This window comes from Miscanthus floridulus, chromosome 11, assembly GCF_019320115.1.
Source record: "Miscanthus floridulus cultivar M001 chromosome 11, ASM1932011v1, whole genome shotgun sequence".
NCBI lineage: Eukaryota > Viridiplantae > Streptophyta > Magnoliopsida > Poales > Poaceae > Miscanthus > Miscanthus floridulus.
The window spans coordinates 59806256-59823905 of NC_089590.1; the positions used below are offsets into that span (position 1 = coordinate 59806256).

Consider the following 17650-nt stretch of genomic DNA (forward strand, 5'->3'; position numbering starts at 1 on the left):
CTGTTCAATAAAAAATGGTCTATCTTCATCAGAAAAATATATATTAGCAAAAATTTATTTAAATATATTCCATATATGGTCTTGTTTTGATGGAGTTATTGTAAGAAAATGGTGTAGCCAGAATTCAATTTGAATGCTCAGTTTCACAATTACGATGCTATAGTTTAGCTCTCTTGTAGAATGAGCCGGTGACAGATGAATCAGATCCATGATGTAAACCAACCGAATACAGGATAATTTCGGACGATATCATGACGCAAACCAAACACCTTATTTGCCCACAATCCCCATTCATCCCAAACCCTACTACTCGGTGGCGACCAACGAAGCTCCTGGCATGCGGCCGCCGGCGGGGCTCCTCGCTACAAGCAGCACCGAGCGTCGGTTGGGCGACTCTTAGCCATGCTTAGTGGCAAAGTCAGAATCTAAATTTAGAGGAGAAAGAGGCCAAGTACCAATAGAGATGTCATTTACCCTTCAATTACGCTTCTTAATTTATCTTAGTGGTAAATTTATCCAAGCAGCAGCGAGCGGCGGTTGGGCGACTCGCGACTCTAAATTTAGTGGTAAATTAGCTAGATCATTAAGGATTGTAATGAAAAGTATCAGAGTTAGTTGTATTAAAAAAAAGTATCAGAGTTAGGGGCCGAGCCCCAGACGGGCCGGTGAATAAGCTTCAGTTGGCCCAACTTGGTGGCGGCCTGGTGGAATTGGGCATCTATTGGGCTGAGAAGGTGAATGTTTAGGGTTCGTTTCCAAGCGAGCTAAAATTCATTCACGGCTTGTTGCGTTGTTCGGCTCCTCCGGGCTCCGGTCCTCCTCCCGCCGGCGGAAGTCATCCGAGCGACGACGCTCCCCTCGCGGCAGCGCTCGAGCAGAAACTGGCCGTGGAGCAACGAGCAGCGATTGTTTTCGGTCGTAGAGCTGAAGTGATGGGCATGGCGAGCGTAAGCGATGACGGCGGTGGGGGAAGTGACGAAAAGTCGGCCGACGGGTGGCGGGCGGAGGAGGCCGTCGCGGGCAACCGTAGGGCACTCGAGGCTCTTCGGGAGCTCGTGGCTTATCCTTTCCTCTACGCCCACGAGTCCCGTCTGCTCGGCCTCAAGGTAATGTGCTCCCGCCTCTTGCCCCATCAGACTCCGTCATTGTCTGCTACACCTTCGGGTTAATCATTCAGTTTGCTTTTTTCAGTGGCCCAGAGGGTTGCTGCTCCACGGCCCCCCTGGCACCGGAAAGGTACTGAATTTTCAATTCCTCGTCTTTAACTCTCAGCTCTATTTTCCATCATTTAAAAAGAGCTCTATCACAAATCACCTCGAAGTGTTTGGATTGTTTTTTTTTTTTGTTGGGGGTGGAGTTTGATGTTTATTGAATTTGTCAGTATTGAAATATGGATGACCTAAACAGTATAGTGCTTGTTATTTTTGGCAGACAAGCCTGGTTCGAGCTATTGTCCGAGAATGCAATGCGCACCTGACTATGATCAAGTACTGAATTTACTTTGAACTGTTTCTGTTTAGTGCTGACATGTACAATTGTACACTGTATTTTTTTACATAATTTGAAATATATTGCTTCTGGCCACCTTGACAGTCCATATTCTGTGCACAAAGCCCATGTGGGAGAGGGAGAAAAGTTCCTGCGTGAAGCTTTTTCTGAAGCGTATGCTCAGGCTTCGCAGGGTAAACCAGCTGTGATATTCATCGACGAACTTGATGCCATATGTCCACGCCGCAGTGATAGGCAAGTTTTGCATATCTCTTTTCTTTGTGTGTGTAAATGAGATCTTAATGAGCTTTCACAGGAGAGAGAATGAGTCCCGCATTGTTGGCCAACTTCTTACTCTGATGGATGGAAACAAGAAATCGTCAAAGATGCTTCCTCACATAGTTGTTGTTGCATCGACTAACAGGTCTGGGCATGCCACGCTTTTGATTTCGAAATACCGTTGTTGCCATGGTTTTTAAGGCGGTAAGTCGAGGCGCGGCGACCCGCCAATTCGAGTCCACTAGGCGTTTAAGGCGCGTGGCGAGGCGACGCCATACACATGTCCTAACCAACAATGGAGCAGCAAAATCATACCTTGTTGATGTTGATTGTAGAGCTCTCCTCTTTCCAATTGCCCTTGTTCCAACTTCCATGTAGCACACATGCCCCTTGCAAGTCAAAACATATTTGTTATATGATGAATGTAACAGAAACAAGTTGTATAATACTATAATCCAATGAATTAGCTAAGTAAATATGGATCAAGTCTACCTTGTTAATGTGACCTCTCTTTTCTTCTCCCAAGCCACAAGCTACAGGAATAATGAGGAATGCAGCAACGTTAGAAACAATGAGGAATCAACAACAACAACAACAACAACAAAGCCTTTAAGTCCCAAACAAGTTGGGGTAGGCTAGAGTTGAAACCCAACAGAAGCAATCAAGGTTTAGGCACGTGAATAGCTGTCTTCCAAGCACTCCTATCTAAGGCTAAGTCTTTGGGTATATTCCATCCTTTCAAGTCTCCTTTTATTGCCTCTACCCAAGTCAACTTCGGTCTTCCTCTGCCTCTCTTCACGTTACTATCCTGACTTAGGATTCCACTACGCACCGGTGCATCTGGAGGTCTCCGTTGCACATGTCCAAACCATCTCAACCGGTTTTGGACAAGCTTTTCTTCAATTGGCGCTACCCCTAATCTCTCACGTATATCATCGTTCCGAACTAGCAAACATATAAACAAGTTGTGTAAGCTAGGAATCAAATAACAGGAACATGGGTGAATAAAATATGGCATAAGTAGCATCATAGTTAATATGGTCCACAACCAGCCAGCCACATTAGAATTTAGAAGTAATCCACAACCACAAGCTAGTGAGCTACTAGTGGCATAATTAAAAGTAGTCCACATCCACGAAGTAATCCACAACCACAAGCTAGTGAGCTACTAGTGGCATAATTAAAAGTAGTCCACATCCACACAGCATACATTACAAACGAAGCTTAAGGTTCTAATGAAGTAAGTGCAGAACAGGGCACAGGTAACACAAAAGCAAGCTGGACTGGAATCTCTCAAAAGCCAACCCCCACCCCAACAATCAATATCCATCATCAAATTTATCATGGATGTTTGCAGCAGCCTCAATGTCCTCTCCATTGTTGGAGCCATTAGGACCAGGAGCATCTTCACAATCTGTCACATCAGCATCGTCATGTGGGTCTTGACTTGCTTCATCTTCTTCGTCATCTGAACCTTAAGTCATCTTCAACCAAACTTGGGCTAGAAGGTCTTGCACGGTTGCTGCTAGCATTCCTTCTGAGATTGCGTCCTCGGAGCAAGCTTGATGCACCAAGAGCTTCATCAACATGTTCCCATCTAAGATCATTTGCATCACACTCACACCCACGAGCACCTTGACGGTGTACAAAAGAAGAGTCAGCCCACTCATTGTCCCAATCGAACTCTTCAATGACCAAAGGATCAAAACTCTTTCCTTTTTTCTCACGCCTTATCTGAAACCTAGTCTTCATCTTCCGGTTGTAGGAAACAAATACAATAGAATTCAACCTCTTATGCAGCAAGCGATTTCTTTTCTTTGTATGGATCTACAAAAGAAATTAGAGAAAATATTTATCTTGCTGAAATTAAACACGAACTGAGTAGTAGGAAAATCATAGAGTATTTAGTACTCACAAACTCGAATGTGCTCCAATTCCTCTCACAACCAGATGATGAAGCACATAGACTAACAATGCGCCTAGCAAACCGTTGAAGCTCAATAGCACGGCCACCATATGAACGCCACCAATCAACTACATTGTCAAATACAAAAATATAGTACAAATTAAGAATGAAATATACTTGCTGGAATTAAGTTACAGAAATGTAGAATTGCTGAAATTACAGTAGAAAACAGTACTTACGAGGGCTCATTGACTCAAGGTTTTGCTTAGCCATCTTATTTGAGAATGCATCTCCTCTAAGGGCTTCATAGTCCAAGGATTGAGCATCAATCTTGGCTTGAGTATCTTTATCATCCACCATTCTTCCAAGAACTTCAAGGAAGCAACCTCTTAGCTGCCCAATAGTGGCATCATCATCAGCTCTTATGAGAGGATGTAATTTCCCTGGGTTCAAGTACAGTGCAGCCCCATATAAAGGATGGTCCATTTGTTTTCTCAATGATTTCCATAATTCTCTTGAGCAAGGTTTTCTTGGTTTGGATAGCAAAGCTTAGCTTGATCTTCTCTTTTGCATGATTCATAAGTGCTGCAACCTCTGGCATTGCGGGCTTCTCATCACCATCCACCACCCTAAGTACAATTAGTAGTGGGGCTGAAGCTCTAAGGCAATCCTCAACTGAATTCCAAAACTCTGTAGAGAGCACAATGTCATGCACATCCATGCCGGCTGAAGTTTTAGCCAATTTATTGCTGGTCCATGCTTCACTATAAAATAGAGCCTTCAAAGCATCTCTGTGCTTATGCAAACTCTTCAAAGTGAGGAACGAGGTCGCAAATCGAGTGGCTGCAGGTCTAACAAGATCAGCCCCACCTGTCTTCTCTCTCATTGTACTAAGAATTCTCCCATGCCTATAGATGAAGGTTGTGACACGCCTTGCACGTGCAATAGGCTTCTTAAATTCCTTCAACTTCCCTATGTCTTCTAGCATAAGGTCCAAGCAATGTGCAGCACATGGGCTCCAAAACAGTGAAGGAATTCTCTCCATTAGAAGCTTGCCCGCTGCCTTGTAATTAGCCCCATTATCAGTGACAACTTGGACAACCTTGTCTTTTCCAATCTCCTCAATTCTCTTCTCCAGCAAATCAGCAAGCATATATGCATCATGGACCTCACTTGATGCATCGACGGACTCCAAGAAGTAAGTCCCCTCCGGGCTATTCACAAGGAAGTTAATCAAATGTCGTCCCCTCCTATCGGTCCATCCATCTGACATAAGCGTGCAGCCATAATGCTTCCATGCCCGCTCATGGTCCTCCCTCATGGTGCTTGTCATCTTCACAGCATCTTCAAGCAACAGATCCCCTAGCTGATAGGGAGAAGGAGGCTTGTACCCTGAACCATACTGCGCTGTTGCCTCAATTGCAATCTGAAATTGTCTTGCTGCTGCTGTATTGAATGGTATGCCACACTCATAAAACCACAAGGCCCATTGCATATCCACATAATGTTGCTGCTCTTTGGTCTTTGTGCTGGACTGAATTGTTGGCTGAAAACACCCTTTACGCCTTTCATCAACTAGTTCTTCAGGTGTTTTTCGAAGCATCTCAAGAATTGTTTTGTTCCCCTTTGGTTTTGCCTTGGCCTTGCTTGCTGCTGCAACCTTGTATGAATAGGCTGCACGCCTTTGTTTTGTTGCAGTCCCTGAACTTGAGCGCGCCTTGGAGGTTTGGGATTCAGGTTCAGGTGCAGTTCCTTCCACTACTACCACATCTGCTTCTCCTTCCTGCTCTTGCTGTTGCTGCTCATCATCATCATCATCATCTAGGTACAATGGCCTTTTCCTCCTGTTGGATTCCAACTAATCTGTCATCTGCTTTCTCATTGGAGTAGTGGTTTTTTGACACATTACGGCATCTCCATAGCCACCAGCTAGATGTTGCTTCAGCTTTTTGATCCCTCCATGAACCATGGTGCCACACAGGGTACATGTCACCTCATCTCGGTTTTGAAGATTCGCCCAATAGCCATACTTCCAACCAGGGTCCTTCGACTTGGCCTTCCTTGCCGGATCATTCTTTGGATCATAATTGGCATTGTTGACAGAAGGTGGACTTGCCATTGACATGCAAAGACCAAGAGTTAAGAGTATAATTAAAAGATGGAAGGGGAGAGCATAGTAACAAACAAATCATAAAGCCAATGAGGTTTCAAATTTTAGTAACAGTAACAGCCATAGTGGCACCTAGAATCCCTAGAGTATTATAACTTTCTACACCAACACTGAACTCTCCACAAATATGATATCTCAGAGTTTGTTGACTTGTTGTAACTATATGACTCGATGAAACATCCTACTGTTCTCAGAAGTGGAATAACCTCATAACATATGCTCAAGCCAAAAGAGAAAAAAAGCTCAATACCACTCCGTTTAGATACAACATCCCTAGGCAGTTGACAACACAGATGAATAAATTGTTGAGTTATGATCCAAATTTAGTTATATACAAGATAAAGGCTAACTTCGGACGAAGCGAAGCGAGGCCCGTCGCCGGTACGGATCGTCACCGGTGAAGTGAAGCTGGAGGGAGAGGAAGAGATGCTCACACATACCTGTCGTCCTGTCCCCCGAGCTGCCGGAGGCTGGAACTGGCGGAGCAGCGCAAGGAGCCGTGAATCCAAGGCACAAATCAGCGGAGAAGAGGGAGGAAGACTCGAATCGAAGTAGGGGAGGCTCAAATCGAAGCAGGGAAGACTCGAATCGAAGCAAAGGAGGCACAAATCGATGGAGAAGAAGAGGCGGAGCGGCCGCGCGCGCCAAGAACAGGTGAGTTTGCGGCTTTGCGCACGGGAGAGATGAGATAGGGACTTGCGGGAGCTGTAGGCCCGCGCCGCGATTTCCCCCGCGCGCGCAACTCCCGCGGTTATGATTCCCGCTCGTGCGCAACTCCCGCAGTAGTGATTCCCGCGCGCGCGCAACTCCTGCGGCCGCGATTTCCCGCGCGCGCAACTCTCGCGGCCAGGCGTCGTCCGATTCGCTCGTGTGTCATCCGCCTCAGGCCGCTCGGAGCTCCAACGTCGCCTAATCGCGCCTAGGCGACGCCTTTTTCTGCAAGGCGGACGCCATACAGATGCTGCTCGTGGCGAGGCCGACGCCCAGCTTAAAATAGCGCCTGGACGCCTAGGCGTCGCCTTGGAGACGACTTAAAAACCATGGTTGTTGCTATAATTCAAGGTTTGTTCGATGTCTAAGAATCCTGCTGGGACATGATTTACAATCTATACACAGATACCATGGAATGCTATTATGTTCAGCTAATTGCGCACATTTTACAAAATTTTCTTAAAATAGCCTTTTAAGTATGGTGCTGGATATGGTCTTTCTTGTTGAACTGAAACACAGCTTGTTACCTCATTAGGGTAGATGCCATTGATCCAGCATTGAGAAGGGCAGGACGTTTTGACTCAGAAGTAGAGGTTGCTGTTCCTACAGTTGAAGAGCGGCTGCAGATCCTAAAGGTAGTATTTGATGTCATATTTCATAAATCTGTTGGTATACAGTGGTTTTCTTATAGGTGTCTGGCTTAGGAAATTGCTGTTGACAAATGACAAATGTAATTTTATGTTTTTGACCACATGATTGTATATGTATTGAATCTAAAAAGGCTTTAAGACATCATATCAAATTCTGCGTTTTGTGAAATCTTGAATTCATGCTCTCAATTTCTTTTACATAAACCTAATGTCATAGGTCTTTATCTTCTCCAGCTTTATGCCAAAAACCTACATCTGGATGAAAAGGTCGATCTTCAAACCGTTGCTGCTTTCTGCAATGGCTATGTTGGAGCTGATTTAGAAGCATTATGTCGAGAAGCTGCCAAGCTTGCATATCATAGAATGTTAAACATATCTGAGGGTGACAAAGTACTTAAACTACATATGGAGGACTGGGAGTCTGCTAGATCTATGGTGGGACCAAGCATAACAAGAGGGGTAACCAAAGAAATTTCAACGGTTTCATGGGATGATATAGGAGGCTTGAAAGATCTAAAGGTTAGACATTTCTTGTTTTGGTTCCCTTCTGGCAAAAAACTTGTTTTGATGGTGGTTGTTCCTGTGCTTCAGAAAGAACTTCAGAAAGCTGTTGAGTGGCCCATCAAGCATGCTGCTGCATTTTCTAGACTTGGGATACCACCAGTCCGGGGGGTGCTTTTGCATGGTCCGCCAGGGTGCTCGAAGACTACCCTTGCCAAGGCTGCAGCACATGCTTCCCAAGCTTCTTTCTTTTCTTTGAGGTTCATCATTAAACAATGTTATATGTTGAGAAAATAACAGCTCACTTCCGTTGTGCGAAGAACAAAACAGATTAGCATAATTTACTGATTTCTGACAGTTGAGTTAATATGATAATATCTGGTATCCACAACTCAGCAAAAGCTTAAAAAATAATCAACTAAAACACCTTCAGATAAAGATACTCTCCTCAACACTCACTGGGTTTTCACATAAATTCTTATAACAGTGGTGCAGATTTATATTCCAAGTATGTTGGAGAAGGTGAAGCCCTGTTACGTAGAACGTTTCAGAAAGCACGTCTTGCTTCCCCAAGCATTATATTTTTTGACGAGGCTGATGCCATTGCCCCAAAGAGGTATGCACTGATATGTGATGCACAATATAATAAAAATGATCTGATATAACTATCACAACTAGCAATAATGGATAGGAATTGCCTATCCATTCTTTTACTATACTGTTAGAATGTAAAAAAAAATTGTATTTGAACATGGTACACATAATGTGGAGAATTGAACAGTGTGTGCAAGCAAATTCTTGTTGAAAATGGTAACTTGGGTGTTCTTTTTATGACAGTAGAATCAGTTTATATGGAATTCAGTTTTGCACTTGTAAATCTTTACTTTTAGCTTCAGATTACCATGTGTGAATTTTACTACAAATAGTTTATGTTGGCACCTGTATGATTTTGCAGAACTGGCCCTGGTGGGAATTCTAGTGGCAATGCCACAGTTGGAGAAAGACTTTTGTCGACTTTATTGACCGAAATGGATGGTTTAGAACTGGCTACGGTACTGTTAGCCTGCTGATAGCTTTCTGTGTGATTCTACTGATTATTATATCTACATGTATGCTCACTAGAAGGGCATTCTTTTCTTTTTAGGGAATTATCGTATTGGGTGCTACGAATCGCCCAAATGCAATTGATGCTGCTCTTCTACGCCCAGGACGTTTTGATAAGGTCCTTCAATGCTCTTGTCATTGATGTTCGAGAAAAAAAGCTGTTCCTGTCATTGAGACATGGACATATAGGCACTGACCATAATTTCCGGTTGATTTGCAGGTGCTGTATGTCCCGCCGCCAGATGTGGAAGGTCGATATGAGATACTACGCATCCATACACGGAAAATGAAATTGGGAGAGGATGTAGATCTTTGGAAGATTGCGGAGTGTACCGAGTTGTTCACCGGTGCTGATCTTGAAGGCCTTTGCCGGGAAGCTGGAATGGCAGCACTGAGGGAAGATATCTCAGCAAGTTCGATATGTAATACCCACTTCCAAGCCGCACGAAGTTCATTGAATCCCTCTCTTACAAAAGCAGTAGTTGATGAGTACTCAAAGGCAGCTATAAATGATCCATCAAGTAGGAAACATTAAGATGTTCTCTCTCTTTTTCTTTGTTGCTCAAGAATAGCTAGAATGCTTATCTTGAGCAGCGGGGAGACATTAAGCAGTTGTTCCCTATTGTACACGACTGCTAGATCCTTAGCATTGACAAGGAATGCAAATATGCAATTGTGGTTTGAATGGAAAATTCCAGGGGTTCCTTTTCTTTTCCTCAGAAACAGCCTGTATCAGCTATAAATGATACATGGTCCATTTATTGATGTATTGTCATTTTGCTGCTGCAGTCTGTCATTTTCTTGCGCAAACATCGATCTTGTACATGCACTCTCTTAGTTCTATGCTTGGTGCAGCAGCATTGCTGCGGCGGAGCATGTGAGATCATGAAAAGTTATTTATGAAGATCACAAGGCAGCTATTATTACTTAAAGAGAAAAGCTACATTGCTACAAAGTCATCGCTAATTTCTGGTCAACCTGAATACAGGTTGATCTAATTGTTTATATCATTTGTCCAATGCTCCAATAGCAAGCTGCAAGCTAAGAGTATTTTACAAGGGGACGAGAAGTTTCAGAGACGGCCTTCTTAGAGTACATTTGTTACACAAGTCCGTCTTTGTACACTAAGAATGCACTGGTCTTGCAGTAACGGCATGCTAGCCCCTTGCCAGAGGAGGTCGGAGGAGTGAAAGCAAACTGTGAAATCCCCAAAGTCTTGCCTTCGCAGAAGGTTTTCCTGCTTGAGATGAATGGAAGTGGCAATATCAAGAGAGGAGCTCAGTCTATGGAAATTGCTTGCCAAAAAGGCACAAGAAAATAATTTATGGTGTCATCAGTTACGAATAGCTTAACAATACATTATATACAATTTGATAAAGAACATCTTGTTGCTAGGCAGAATACTGTACGCTTGAAAATGATCTGAGTTGTTGATGCAAGGGGAATAACATTAAAGAAGTGTTGACTTCTAAATGGATGAAATTTATGGAACAAATACGCAGCATGTGAAATAAAAAAATCGTCTTACCTTGCAACATCCATTAGCTTTGAGGCAATTCGTTTTCTTCTGCGTGATGGTACCACCCAGATGGCTCGAAATCCACAAAGTGCAGGAACAGCTTCTGTTTCACAAATTATGGCACCAGGGTCCTGGCACTCTTCTTTGTTCTTGATTGAATGATTGTGCCGCCTTATGATTTCCCTCTTGAAACTAATTTCGCCAAACTCTAATGTATGACCATTTTTTCCTGGCTCAGTACTGTCAACTGGCAAATTGTTATGGCTTTCTTCCGGGGAGCTTGGGATAACTCTATGTGCTGTTTTTATTGGTTCAGTGACAAGGCACCCCACGATCCTTTGTCCAGATATGTATAGATACACCTATACAATAAAGATTATTCTTATTTATTACCATGTAAGACAAATGTACTGCATAGATTGCCATATACTACTGAACTAAGATTATGTAATACTACCTTGCAAAGCTTATGCAGAAGTTTCCCTTCACCAAATCCCAGCTCCTTTTCCACCACTGTGATCACCTCTCTGACCTGCAATATTTGTTTGACATCACATGACTTGCATAGATCCATACCACTTGTATTCACATTTGTGAGGATGGCTTAGACATTTACAAGCAGTTAGCAAAAACACAAACATATAACAGCTAAAGAATACTGCTTTACAGTCTGCATTTCTTCAGAAGTCGGGGCACTAACATTTTAATTTTAACATAAGGAATTGAGTTGGGCAGAGTTTTACCTTACTTTTCGACACACAAGAGTTCTCATCAGTTGCAAGAATAACCCGATCACCACCTTCGGACCTCGCCATCACTGTCTCATTTTTCCAGCCCTGCAACTCATCGGTTTAACTAAACGCTCCACACAGAAAAACTAAGAGCACAACGCATAGAACACCTTGACCTTGAAAGGGACTCCCCCGGAGTAGCTCTTGTGGTAGGCCCTGTGAACCTTCTCGTCCTCGTCGTTCCCTCGGGCGTACATCATGCCGCAGACGGAGCACGTGTGGAGTAGGAAATCAGGCTGCCCCAGCTCCAGATGGAACTGCGCGTAGTTCCTCTTCTTGCTGACGAGCTCACCGCGCCTGCAGCCCTTGGCCTTCCGCTTCGCCTCCGTCGACGCGCCGTCGCTTCCATGCCCATTCCCCTCACCGTCGCCACTGCGCCAATCCGCACAAATGAGAAGGAAATCACAAAATGCTTCATCCCACAAACACAGATGCTAACGAATCCGCTCCTCGCGTTCGTTCTTCCATCAGGCACCACAGCAATTGAGCAAAAAAGATTCAAAGCCGGCAAGATTTGGTATTAGGGGTAATCAGTTCGAAGAGGGGTAAGGAGAAGAAGGACCTGTTCGGGTCTGGGTCCGCTTCCTGCCGCTTGAAGAACGCGCTGATCTTGGGCTGCATCGCCTCGCTTCGCCTTCCCACGAGTTCTCCTCTTCCTTCTCCCGTTTGCCGTTGCTGCCGGAGAGGGGAAATGTTGAAGAGGCAACGACGGTTAGCAAGAGGCGGCGCTTCGGAGGGGACAGGGGACGAAGCGGGAATCGACGGTGCAGACGTGGTGGTGAGGTTGAGGGCGGGGCGGATCGGACGCGCAGGACTTGCGAAGGCCGTCGCGCGGGTTACTGGAAAGTAGATGCGAGATTCGGCGCCAAAACTACCGCCCAAACTTGAGGCGACGTGCAACTGAGGGCATAAAAGGAAAACAGAAAAATCGTTTACAACGGCAATCAAATTTTACGTAGCTCTTCCATTTCCGACTTCCGAGTACTAGGTAGTATGTGCAACAAAATCAAATGGTGTTTGTAGCAGTTTTCAGAGTTTAATCCACAGTACGTCTCAAAAAAAAGTTTAACCCACAGTAAAAATCACTGCCAAGATCTTCGGCTCTCTCCGTTCTAAATTATAATTGGTTTGACTTTTTTTATCCCAAGTTTGATCACACGTTTTATTCGAAAAAAATGTGCAAATATAGCCAAATTTAAGTCATTCATAGAGAATTTTTGTTAATAAAGCAAACCACAACAAAAGAAATGCTATTTAGCACAAATTTTTAAATAAAACGAGTGGTCAAATTTGATGTAAAAAAGTCAAACGAATTATAATTTGAAATGGATTTAGTACCAATTTTCATTTGTATAGTAGGGGAATTTGTAGGTCTATATTCTGCCCACATTTTACTATTTGATGACTACTTGTCGGTGTTTTGGATCGGCGGGTCCTCAACCAACTAGTAAAAACGTGCTGTGTGCCTCTAATCCCGGATGGTGATGCAAAGAGACACAAGGTTTATACTGGTTCGAGCAACGGATGCCCTACGTCCAGTCTGAGAGATCGATCTTGTATTCCTTGCACCGAAATGCTCGTAGTAGGGGGTTACAAGCAGGGTGAGAGAGAGAGCTAGTCACAGGTCTCTGCGTTGAGCGACGTGGATTGATTGAGATGTTGATCTCAGGCGGCGGAGAAGTGCGCGTGTTACAGAGTGTTGAGTGTGTGTTCGTCTACCTCGTGAACTCATCCGTCTCTCTCATCCACCTGAAACAGCCCCGAATCCCTCCCTTTTATAGTTTGAAGGGGGGACAAGGGTGATACATGTGTTAACTATGCGGCGGCGTGCAAACAGGGGCGGCATGTCCAAGCCCTGTAGCCTATTACTATGACAGCATGGTTGATGGAGACGTCTCGCCCTTGAGTGCTGGAGCAACGCGCCGGTCACAGCCGAACTTGTGCGGCGTGGGAACTCTAGTGATGGATGGACGCAGGGCCTGGCGAGCGACGTGCTGGCTGCTGTGCGTTGACTGCGTGAGAAGCCAAGGCCCAGCTGGTGCCGAGGCCGAGCCATCATAGAGGGCTCGGCAGGCATGAATCCCGAGGTTGCCGAGCCCCCGGAGTAGACTGCCGAGGCGTGGCGGGAGCAGTTAGTTCTGTACACTGATTCTGAGGCTATAGTAACCTGGACTTAGACTCCCCACGCCACGTTGTTTCCGGAGCAGGGGTTAGGTAGCACAGTGCAGTACAGGCGCCGGCCGTGGGCACAGTACCGAGCACAGTGGTCGGTAACCCCTGTCCAGTCCTGGACGTCGTGGTGTCGATATGACCGATGTCCAGTCGGTCACGCCGCTACGTCGAACCGTCATTCGGCTGATATCGTAGGAGCGGTCGAACGTGCCGGTCGGACGTGATGTCTTGTCCGAGAAGTTGGTCGAGGCAGAGGCGACAATGTTGTTTTGCCGAGCCAGCCTTGAGCAAGGCGGAGAATCGACGTCTCGTCCGAGGCTGTACGCGCGGGGCCTCCGACGAGATGGAGAATTGGTTCCTCGGCCGAGGCCCTCCGAGCGAGGCTTCGAGCGAGACAGAAAACTGGTGGGCCATCCGAGGCCTCTCGTGCGAGGCCTCTGGTGAGGTGGAGAGTTGATGGCTTCGGACACGGCTGGGGTTTGGCCAATAGTTGTCCCTCGGCTTTGACTTTGACAGGGTCTAAGCGATTTTTTCGATTGTTGCTTAGGGGACCCCTTCTCGTGGTACCCGACAGTAGCCCCCGAGCCTCAGGGAGAGTGTAAGAGCTCTCTTTGAGGTTTTGTCGAGACTCGGCTCGTAGCAACTCCTGGCGGGATAGTGTTCCGTACTCGAGGCCTCGGTGGGTGTGCGTGAGCGCACCCACCGGGTGTAGCCCCTGAGGCCCTGGAGGAGTGGATTCATTCCCCTAGGGGCTTTTCTCGCGTTGTGAGAGGGGTTTTATTACGTTTGTCGGGCCCATGAGTGCGAGTTCGGGTCGCTGAGCCTCGGTAAGGTTGTAGGAAGAGCCCCCTAGCCTCTACGCGGAGCGAGAGAGCCGTCAGAGGTTCCCCTAGCTTTTTGTGCGGCCCTCACGCATCCTTTTCGTTCAGAAGGAGGGGTGGGGGGTGCCATGCTACCCTTGGTGAGCGCGAGCAGTGACACCCCCGGTGAGCTATTATCGAGTAAGTCCGAGTGGAGGCCCGAGTCCCGTTCGCTAGGGGTCGGCTAGTGGTCTAGAGACGCACTCCAAGAGTACCAGAGGGTTTCTCTAGTGGGTGCCGGGGCCGTTCGTTGGGCCCCGGTGGCTCGGTGCCTCCCTACGGTGGGATCCCATTCCAAGACCTCCCTGCTGGTCTCGGACACGACTCAGGGCATCTCGAGCAAACATTTGCTCGGGCCTTGGCCATGCACAGGCTCGCCCCTAGTCGTCCCTGACTCTACTGCCCTAGGGTGGCTGTCGAAACCCTCGGGGGCCTAGCCTTCGAACCCCTAGACCGTAACGGGCTCGATGCCCTTTATCATGTTCTTTCGGGTCTTCAAGTGCGAGCTTAGGTCGCTTGTCTTCATTGTGGGTGCAGGAAGAGCCCCCGAGCCTCCGCATGGAGCGAAAGGGCGGTCGGGGGTTCCCCTGGCTTTTCATGCCACCTCATGTGTCCTTTTCGTTCGGATGGAGGGGTTGTTTGCTGAGCTCCCTCGAGTGCGAGCCTAGGTCACTAGGTCTCGGCAAGGTTGTAGGAGGAGCCTCCGAGCCTCTGCACGGAGCGAGAGGGCAATCAAGGGTTCCCCAGGCTTTTCTGTGCGCCCCTCACGCATGAGGGTTTGTTTGCCGAGCCCCCCTCGGGTGCAAGCCTAGGTCGCAGGGTCTCGGCATATTTGTAGGAAGAGTTCCTTAGCCTCTGCATGAAGCGAGAGGGCCGTCAGGAGTTCTCCTAGCTTTTTGTACGACCCTCGCGCAACCTTTTTGTTCGGAAGGAGGGGTTTGTTTGCCAAGCCCCCTCGAGTGCGGGCCTAGGTCGCTGGGTCTTAGCAAGGTTGCAGAAAGAGCCCCTTAGCCTCTGCATAGAGCGAGAGGGCTGTTAGGGGTTCCCCTAGCTTTTCGTACGACCCTCGCGCTTCCTTTTTGTTTGGAAGGAGGGGTGGAATATGCCAGGCTACCCTCGATGGGCGCGAGCGGTGGCACTTCCAGTGAGCTGTTATCGGGTAAGTTCGAGTGGAGGCCCGAGCCCCGTTCGCTAGGGGTTAGCTATCGGTCTAGAGACGCACTCCAAGAGTACCAGAGGGTTTCTCTAGTGGGTGCCGGGGCCGTTCGCTAGGCCCTGGTGGCTCGGTGCCTCCCTATGGTGGGATCCCATTTGGAGACCTCCCTGTCGGTCTCGGACATGACTTAGGGCGTCCCAAGCATTTTGCTTGCTTGGGTCTCGACCCCGTATGGGCTTGCCCGTAGTCGTCCCTAACTCTGTTGCCCTGGAGCGGCTATCGAAACCCTCGAGGGCCCAGCCTTCGAACCCCTGGACCGTAGTGGGCCGGCACCCAGTTCCTTCGTCTGAAAGGAATCAGGTGGGGGATATTCCCTCCCCCCATCGGTTCGACAATGGCAGGCACGCCTTTTGAGGCGATTTTCTCGGGGAGGCAGAACGGTGCCTGCTACTGCCGTGATCGGACGCGACGTTGTGTTAGCGGATGGAACATAACTGTTCACGCGATTAATGAGGGAAATGTGGGTACGTGGGTGGTAAAATCAGATCTAGATTAACTGTGTCGGATCTGGGGGAAACTTTCCTGATTTTGTCACCCGCCTGTTTCACCTTTTTCCTACATAAATACGCGACGAGCCTCACCCCTCCCCTCCTTACCTTGCCTGCATTTGCCCTTGCCGCCCTTGACCCATTGCTAGAATAGAGAGCACCGGGGAGAAGGAGGGAGAGAGACGAGGTAGAGAGAGCGAGGGAGGTTTACCGTCATAGTCATATTCTCCGTCGCACCCATGGCTGGCGCCGTTGTTGTTGAGGTGGACTCTTGGGGTCAGTCCTACGTCACCGTGGAGATGCTTCAGTCGCTCGTTGATGGCGGACTTCTTCGCCCGGTCACCGACCCCAACAGGCCAGAGTGGATTGCTCCATCGGGCGAGCCGGAGCCGAGGCCACACGATGGCTACGTCGTGAGCTTCGTGTCCTTTCACGAGCGTGGCCTCGGCTTGCCAATGGATCGATTCATACAGGCGCTCCCACACTACTACGGCATGGAGCTCCACAACTTCAACCCCAACTCCATCGCGCAGGCGGCCATCTTCGTCGCTGTCTATGAGGGGTACCTGGGGATCACTCCCCATTGAGAGTTGTGGCTCCACCTCTTCCGGGTGGGGCACACCACCAAGCCAACAGGCACGACGGGCACAATGAGGGCGGTGAGGGCCAGCGGCTGCACTCTCCAAGTGCACCAGGATCGGCAGCACCTTTACAACCCGGCCCAGCTCGCCTCGACCAATCGCCGCTAGTACACCAGCTGGTTCTACCTCTGTAACGACAACGGCGGGCTTCCCCCCTACACCGGGCGGATCGTGGAGAGCTGTCCGGAGAAGTGGAGGTATGGCATCCCGAAGGAGGATCAACCCAAGCTGCAGCCGCTCCTGGAGGGACTAAAGAGGCTACGTGGCCGTGGCCTCACGGCGGCTGTGGTTGTGGCGGCCTTCCACCGCCGGAGGGTGTTGTCGCTGATGGCTCGGCGGCGATGGCTGTTCGAGATGAGGCCGGATGAGCCAATGGAGGGCATCCGGATGTCCACCTTCGCCCTCTCCAACGAGGAGATTCTACATCGGGTGAGGGAGACGGTGGATGGGAAGCTGAGGGGCGGTGGTCTGGCCCCTATTGCGATGCGCCCGTCGTGGGGGTACTTCTCTTTGGTGAGTCACGCGCTGCTACGGCCCCTGAGACCTCCTCATTCCTCACTGTTTTCTGGTGTTTTATTTGCGTCCGCCGTTTCTACAAGGGATGAGGGACGTGTGAGCCTCCTCGCCACCCATTTATGAGGACATAGCGCGGCGGGTGGTGAACTAGGCGCACGCCGAGGCGTAGAAGAAGCGGAAGGATGCCAAGGTGGCGAAGCGCATGAGGAAGATCCTTGCGCGTGAGGAACTGGAGAAGCACTGCCGGCAGTAAAGGCAGGATGGTCTCCTGGTGGAGGTGTCCTCATTGCCTTCACTGTCGGAGGACTCTTCGGACGGAGATGGTGAGAGCGAGATGGGGCGGGGTCCCCTGGACCATCTCCCTGATGTTGGGGAGACGACGCTCGGGGCGTTGGTGAGTGGCCCGGTGCTCCCAGCATGAGGAGGAGGAGATGCCTCGGGGCCAGCGATCGCCCGCCCCGGGGCTAAGGCTAACACGCCCGAGGTGCGGGTGTTGGGAAAGTGCGCCGTCAGCCCGGTGGGCTCGATGGCAGCGGTGGAGCAGGTGGTGGTGGGGGCGACGCAACTGCCCCCATGGAGGATCAAGGGGGCATCGGGGTTCATCGAGGATCGGCCAGCGCCGGCGGATACAGAGGCTG

The 17650-nt window shown here is 48.5% G+C and overlaps 3 protein-coding genes across 6 annotated transcripts; 1 reads left to right on the forward strand and 2 right to left on the reverse strand.

The window, feature by feature from the left end:
- The first annotated feature begins 759 nt into the window (after window positions 1-759).
- On the forward strand, window positions 760-9501 carry LOC136490891 (cell division control protein 48 homolog B-like). 2 transcript variants are annotated; one of them, XM_066487096.1, is made up of 12 exons: window positions 760-1106; window positions 1192-1236; window positions 1432-1487; window positions 1594-1743; window positions 1805-1912; window positions 7090-7189; window positions 7439-7723; window positions 7796-7965; window positions 8193-8321; window positions 8661-8757; window positions 8850-8927; window positions 9030-9501. In XM_066487096.1, the coding sequence occupies exons 1-12, from the start codon at window positions 933-935 to the stop codon at window positions 9342-9344; spliced, it is 1707 nt and encodes a 568-aa protein (XP_066343193.1). In that variant the 5' UTR covers window positions 760-932; the 3' UTR covers window positions 9345-9501. The 2 variants fall into 2 exon arrangements, with proteins under 2 accessions (XP_066343193.1, XP_066343194.1); XM_066487097.1 differs by lacking the exon at window positions 1805-1912.
- LOC136490892 (uncharacterized) lies at window positions 1965-7076 on the reverse strand. 3 transcript variants are annotated; one of them, XM_066487098.1, is made up of 3 exons: window positions 3913-7076; window positions 3683-3801; window positions 1965-3594 (listed from the first exon to the last, which is right to left on the reverse strand). In XM_066487098.1, the coding sequence occupies exons 1-3, from the start codon at window positions 4157-4159 to the stop codon at window positions 3232-3234; spliced, it is 729 nt and encodes a 242-aa protein (XP_066343195.1). In that variant the 5' UTR covers window positions 4160-7076; the 3' UTR covers window positions 1965-3231. The 3 variants fall into 3 exon arrangements, 1 of the variants encoding a protein (XP_066343195.1); XR_010767900.1 differs by having other exon boundaries at window positions 1965-3801; XR_010767899.1 differs by having other exon boundaries at window positions 3683-7076.
- Window positions 9502-9734: 233 nt separating the features above from the next.
- On the reverse strand, window positions 9735-11755 carry LOC136494281 (protein CHROMOSOME TRANSMISSION FIDELITY 7-like). The gene is made up of 6 exons (XM_066490451.1): window positions 11682-11755; window positions 11236-11491; window positions 11072-11164; window positions 10786-10860; window positions 10338-10690; window positions 9735-10046 (listed from the first exon to the last, which is right to left on the reverse strand). The coding sequence occupies exons 1-6, from the start codon at window positions 11738-11740 to the stop codon at window positions 9911-9913; spliced, it is 972 nt and encodes a 323-aa protein (XP_066346548.1). The 5' UTR covers window positions 11741-11755; the 3' UTR covers window positions 9735-9910.
- Window positions 11756-17650: the final 5895 nt, after the last annotated feature.

Bases quoted from the DNA above. Each gene is read 5' to 3' on its own strand.
- LOC136490891 (XM_066487096.1), top strand. From the start codon at position 933: ATGGGCATGGCGAGCGTAAGCGATGACGGCGGTGGGGGAAGTGACGAA. The intron at 1,744-1,804 runs GCAAGTTTTGCA...GAGCTTTCACAG, and splicing joins TGTCCACGCCGCAGTGATAG to GAGAGAGAATGAGTCCCGCA. The intron at 7,190-7,438 runs GTAGTATTTGAT...TATCTTCTCCAG, and splicing joins AGCGGCTGCAGATCCTAAAG to CTTTATGCCAAAAACCTACA.
- LOC136490892 (XM_066487098.1), bottom strand. From the start codon at position 4,159: ATGGACCATCCTTTATATGGGGCTGCACTGTACTTGAACCCAGGGAAA. The intron at 3,802-3,912 runs GTAAGTACTGTT...TTGACAATGTAG, and splicing joins CCTTGAGTCAATGAGCCCTC to TTGATTGGTGGCGTTCATAT. The intron at 3,595-3,682 runs GTGAGTACTAAA...TTTCTTTTGTAG, and splicing joins ATTGGAGCACATTCGAGTTT to ATCCATACAAAGAAAAGAAA.
- LOC136494281 (XM_066490451.1), bottom strand. From the start codon at position 11,740: ATGCAGCCCAAGATCAGCGCGTTCTTCAAGCGGCAGGAAGCGGACCCA. The intron at 11,165-11,235 runs GTCAAGGTGTTC...GATGAGTTGCAG, and splicing joins CCGGGGGAGTCCCTTTCAAG to GGCTGGAAAAATGAGACAGT. The intron at 10,861-11,071 runs GTAAAACTCTGC...CAAATATTGCAG, and splicing joins CTTGTGTGTCGAAAAGTAAG to GTCAGAGAGGTGATCACAGT.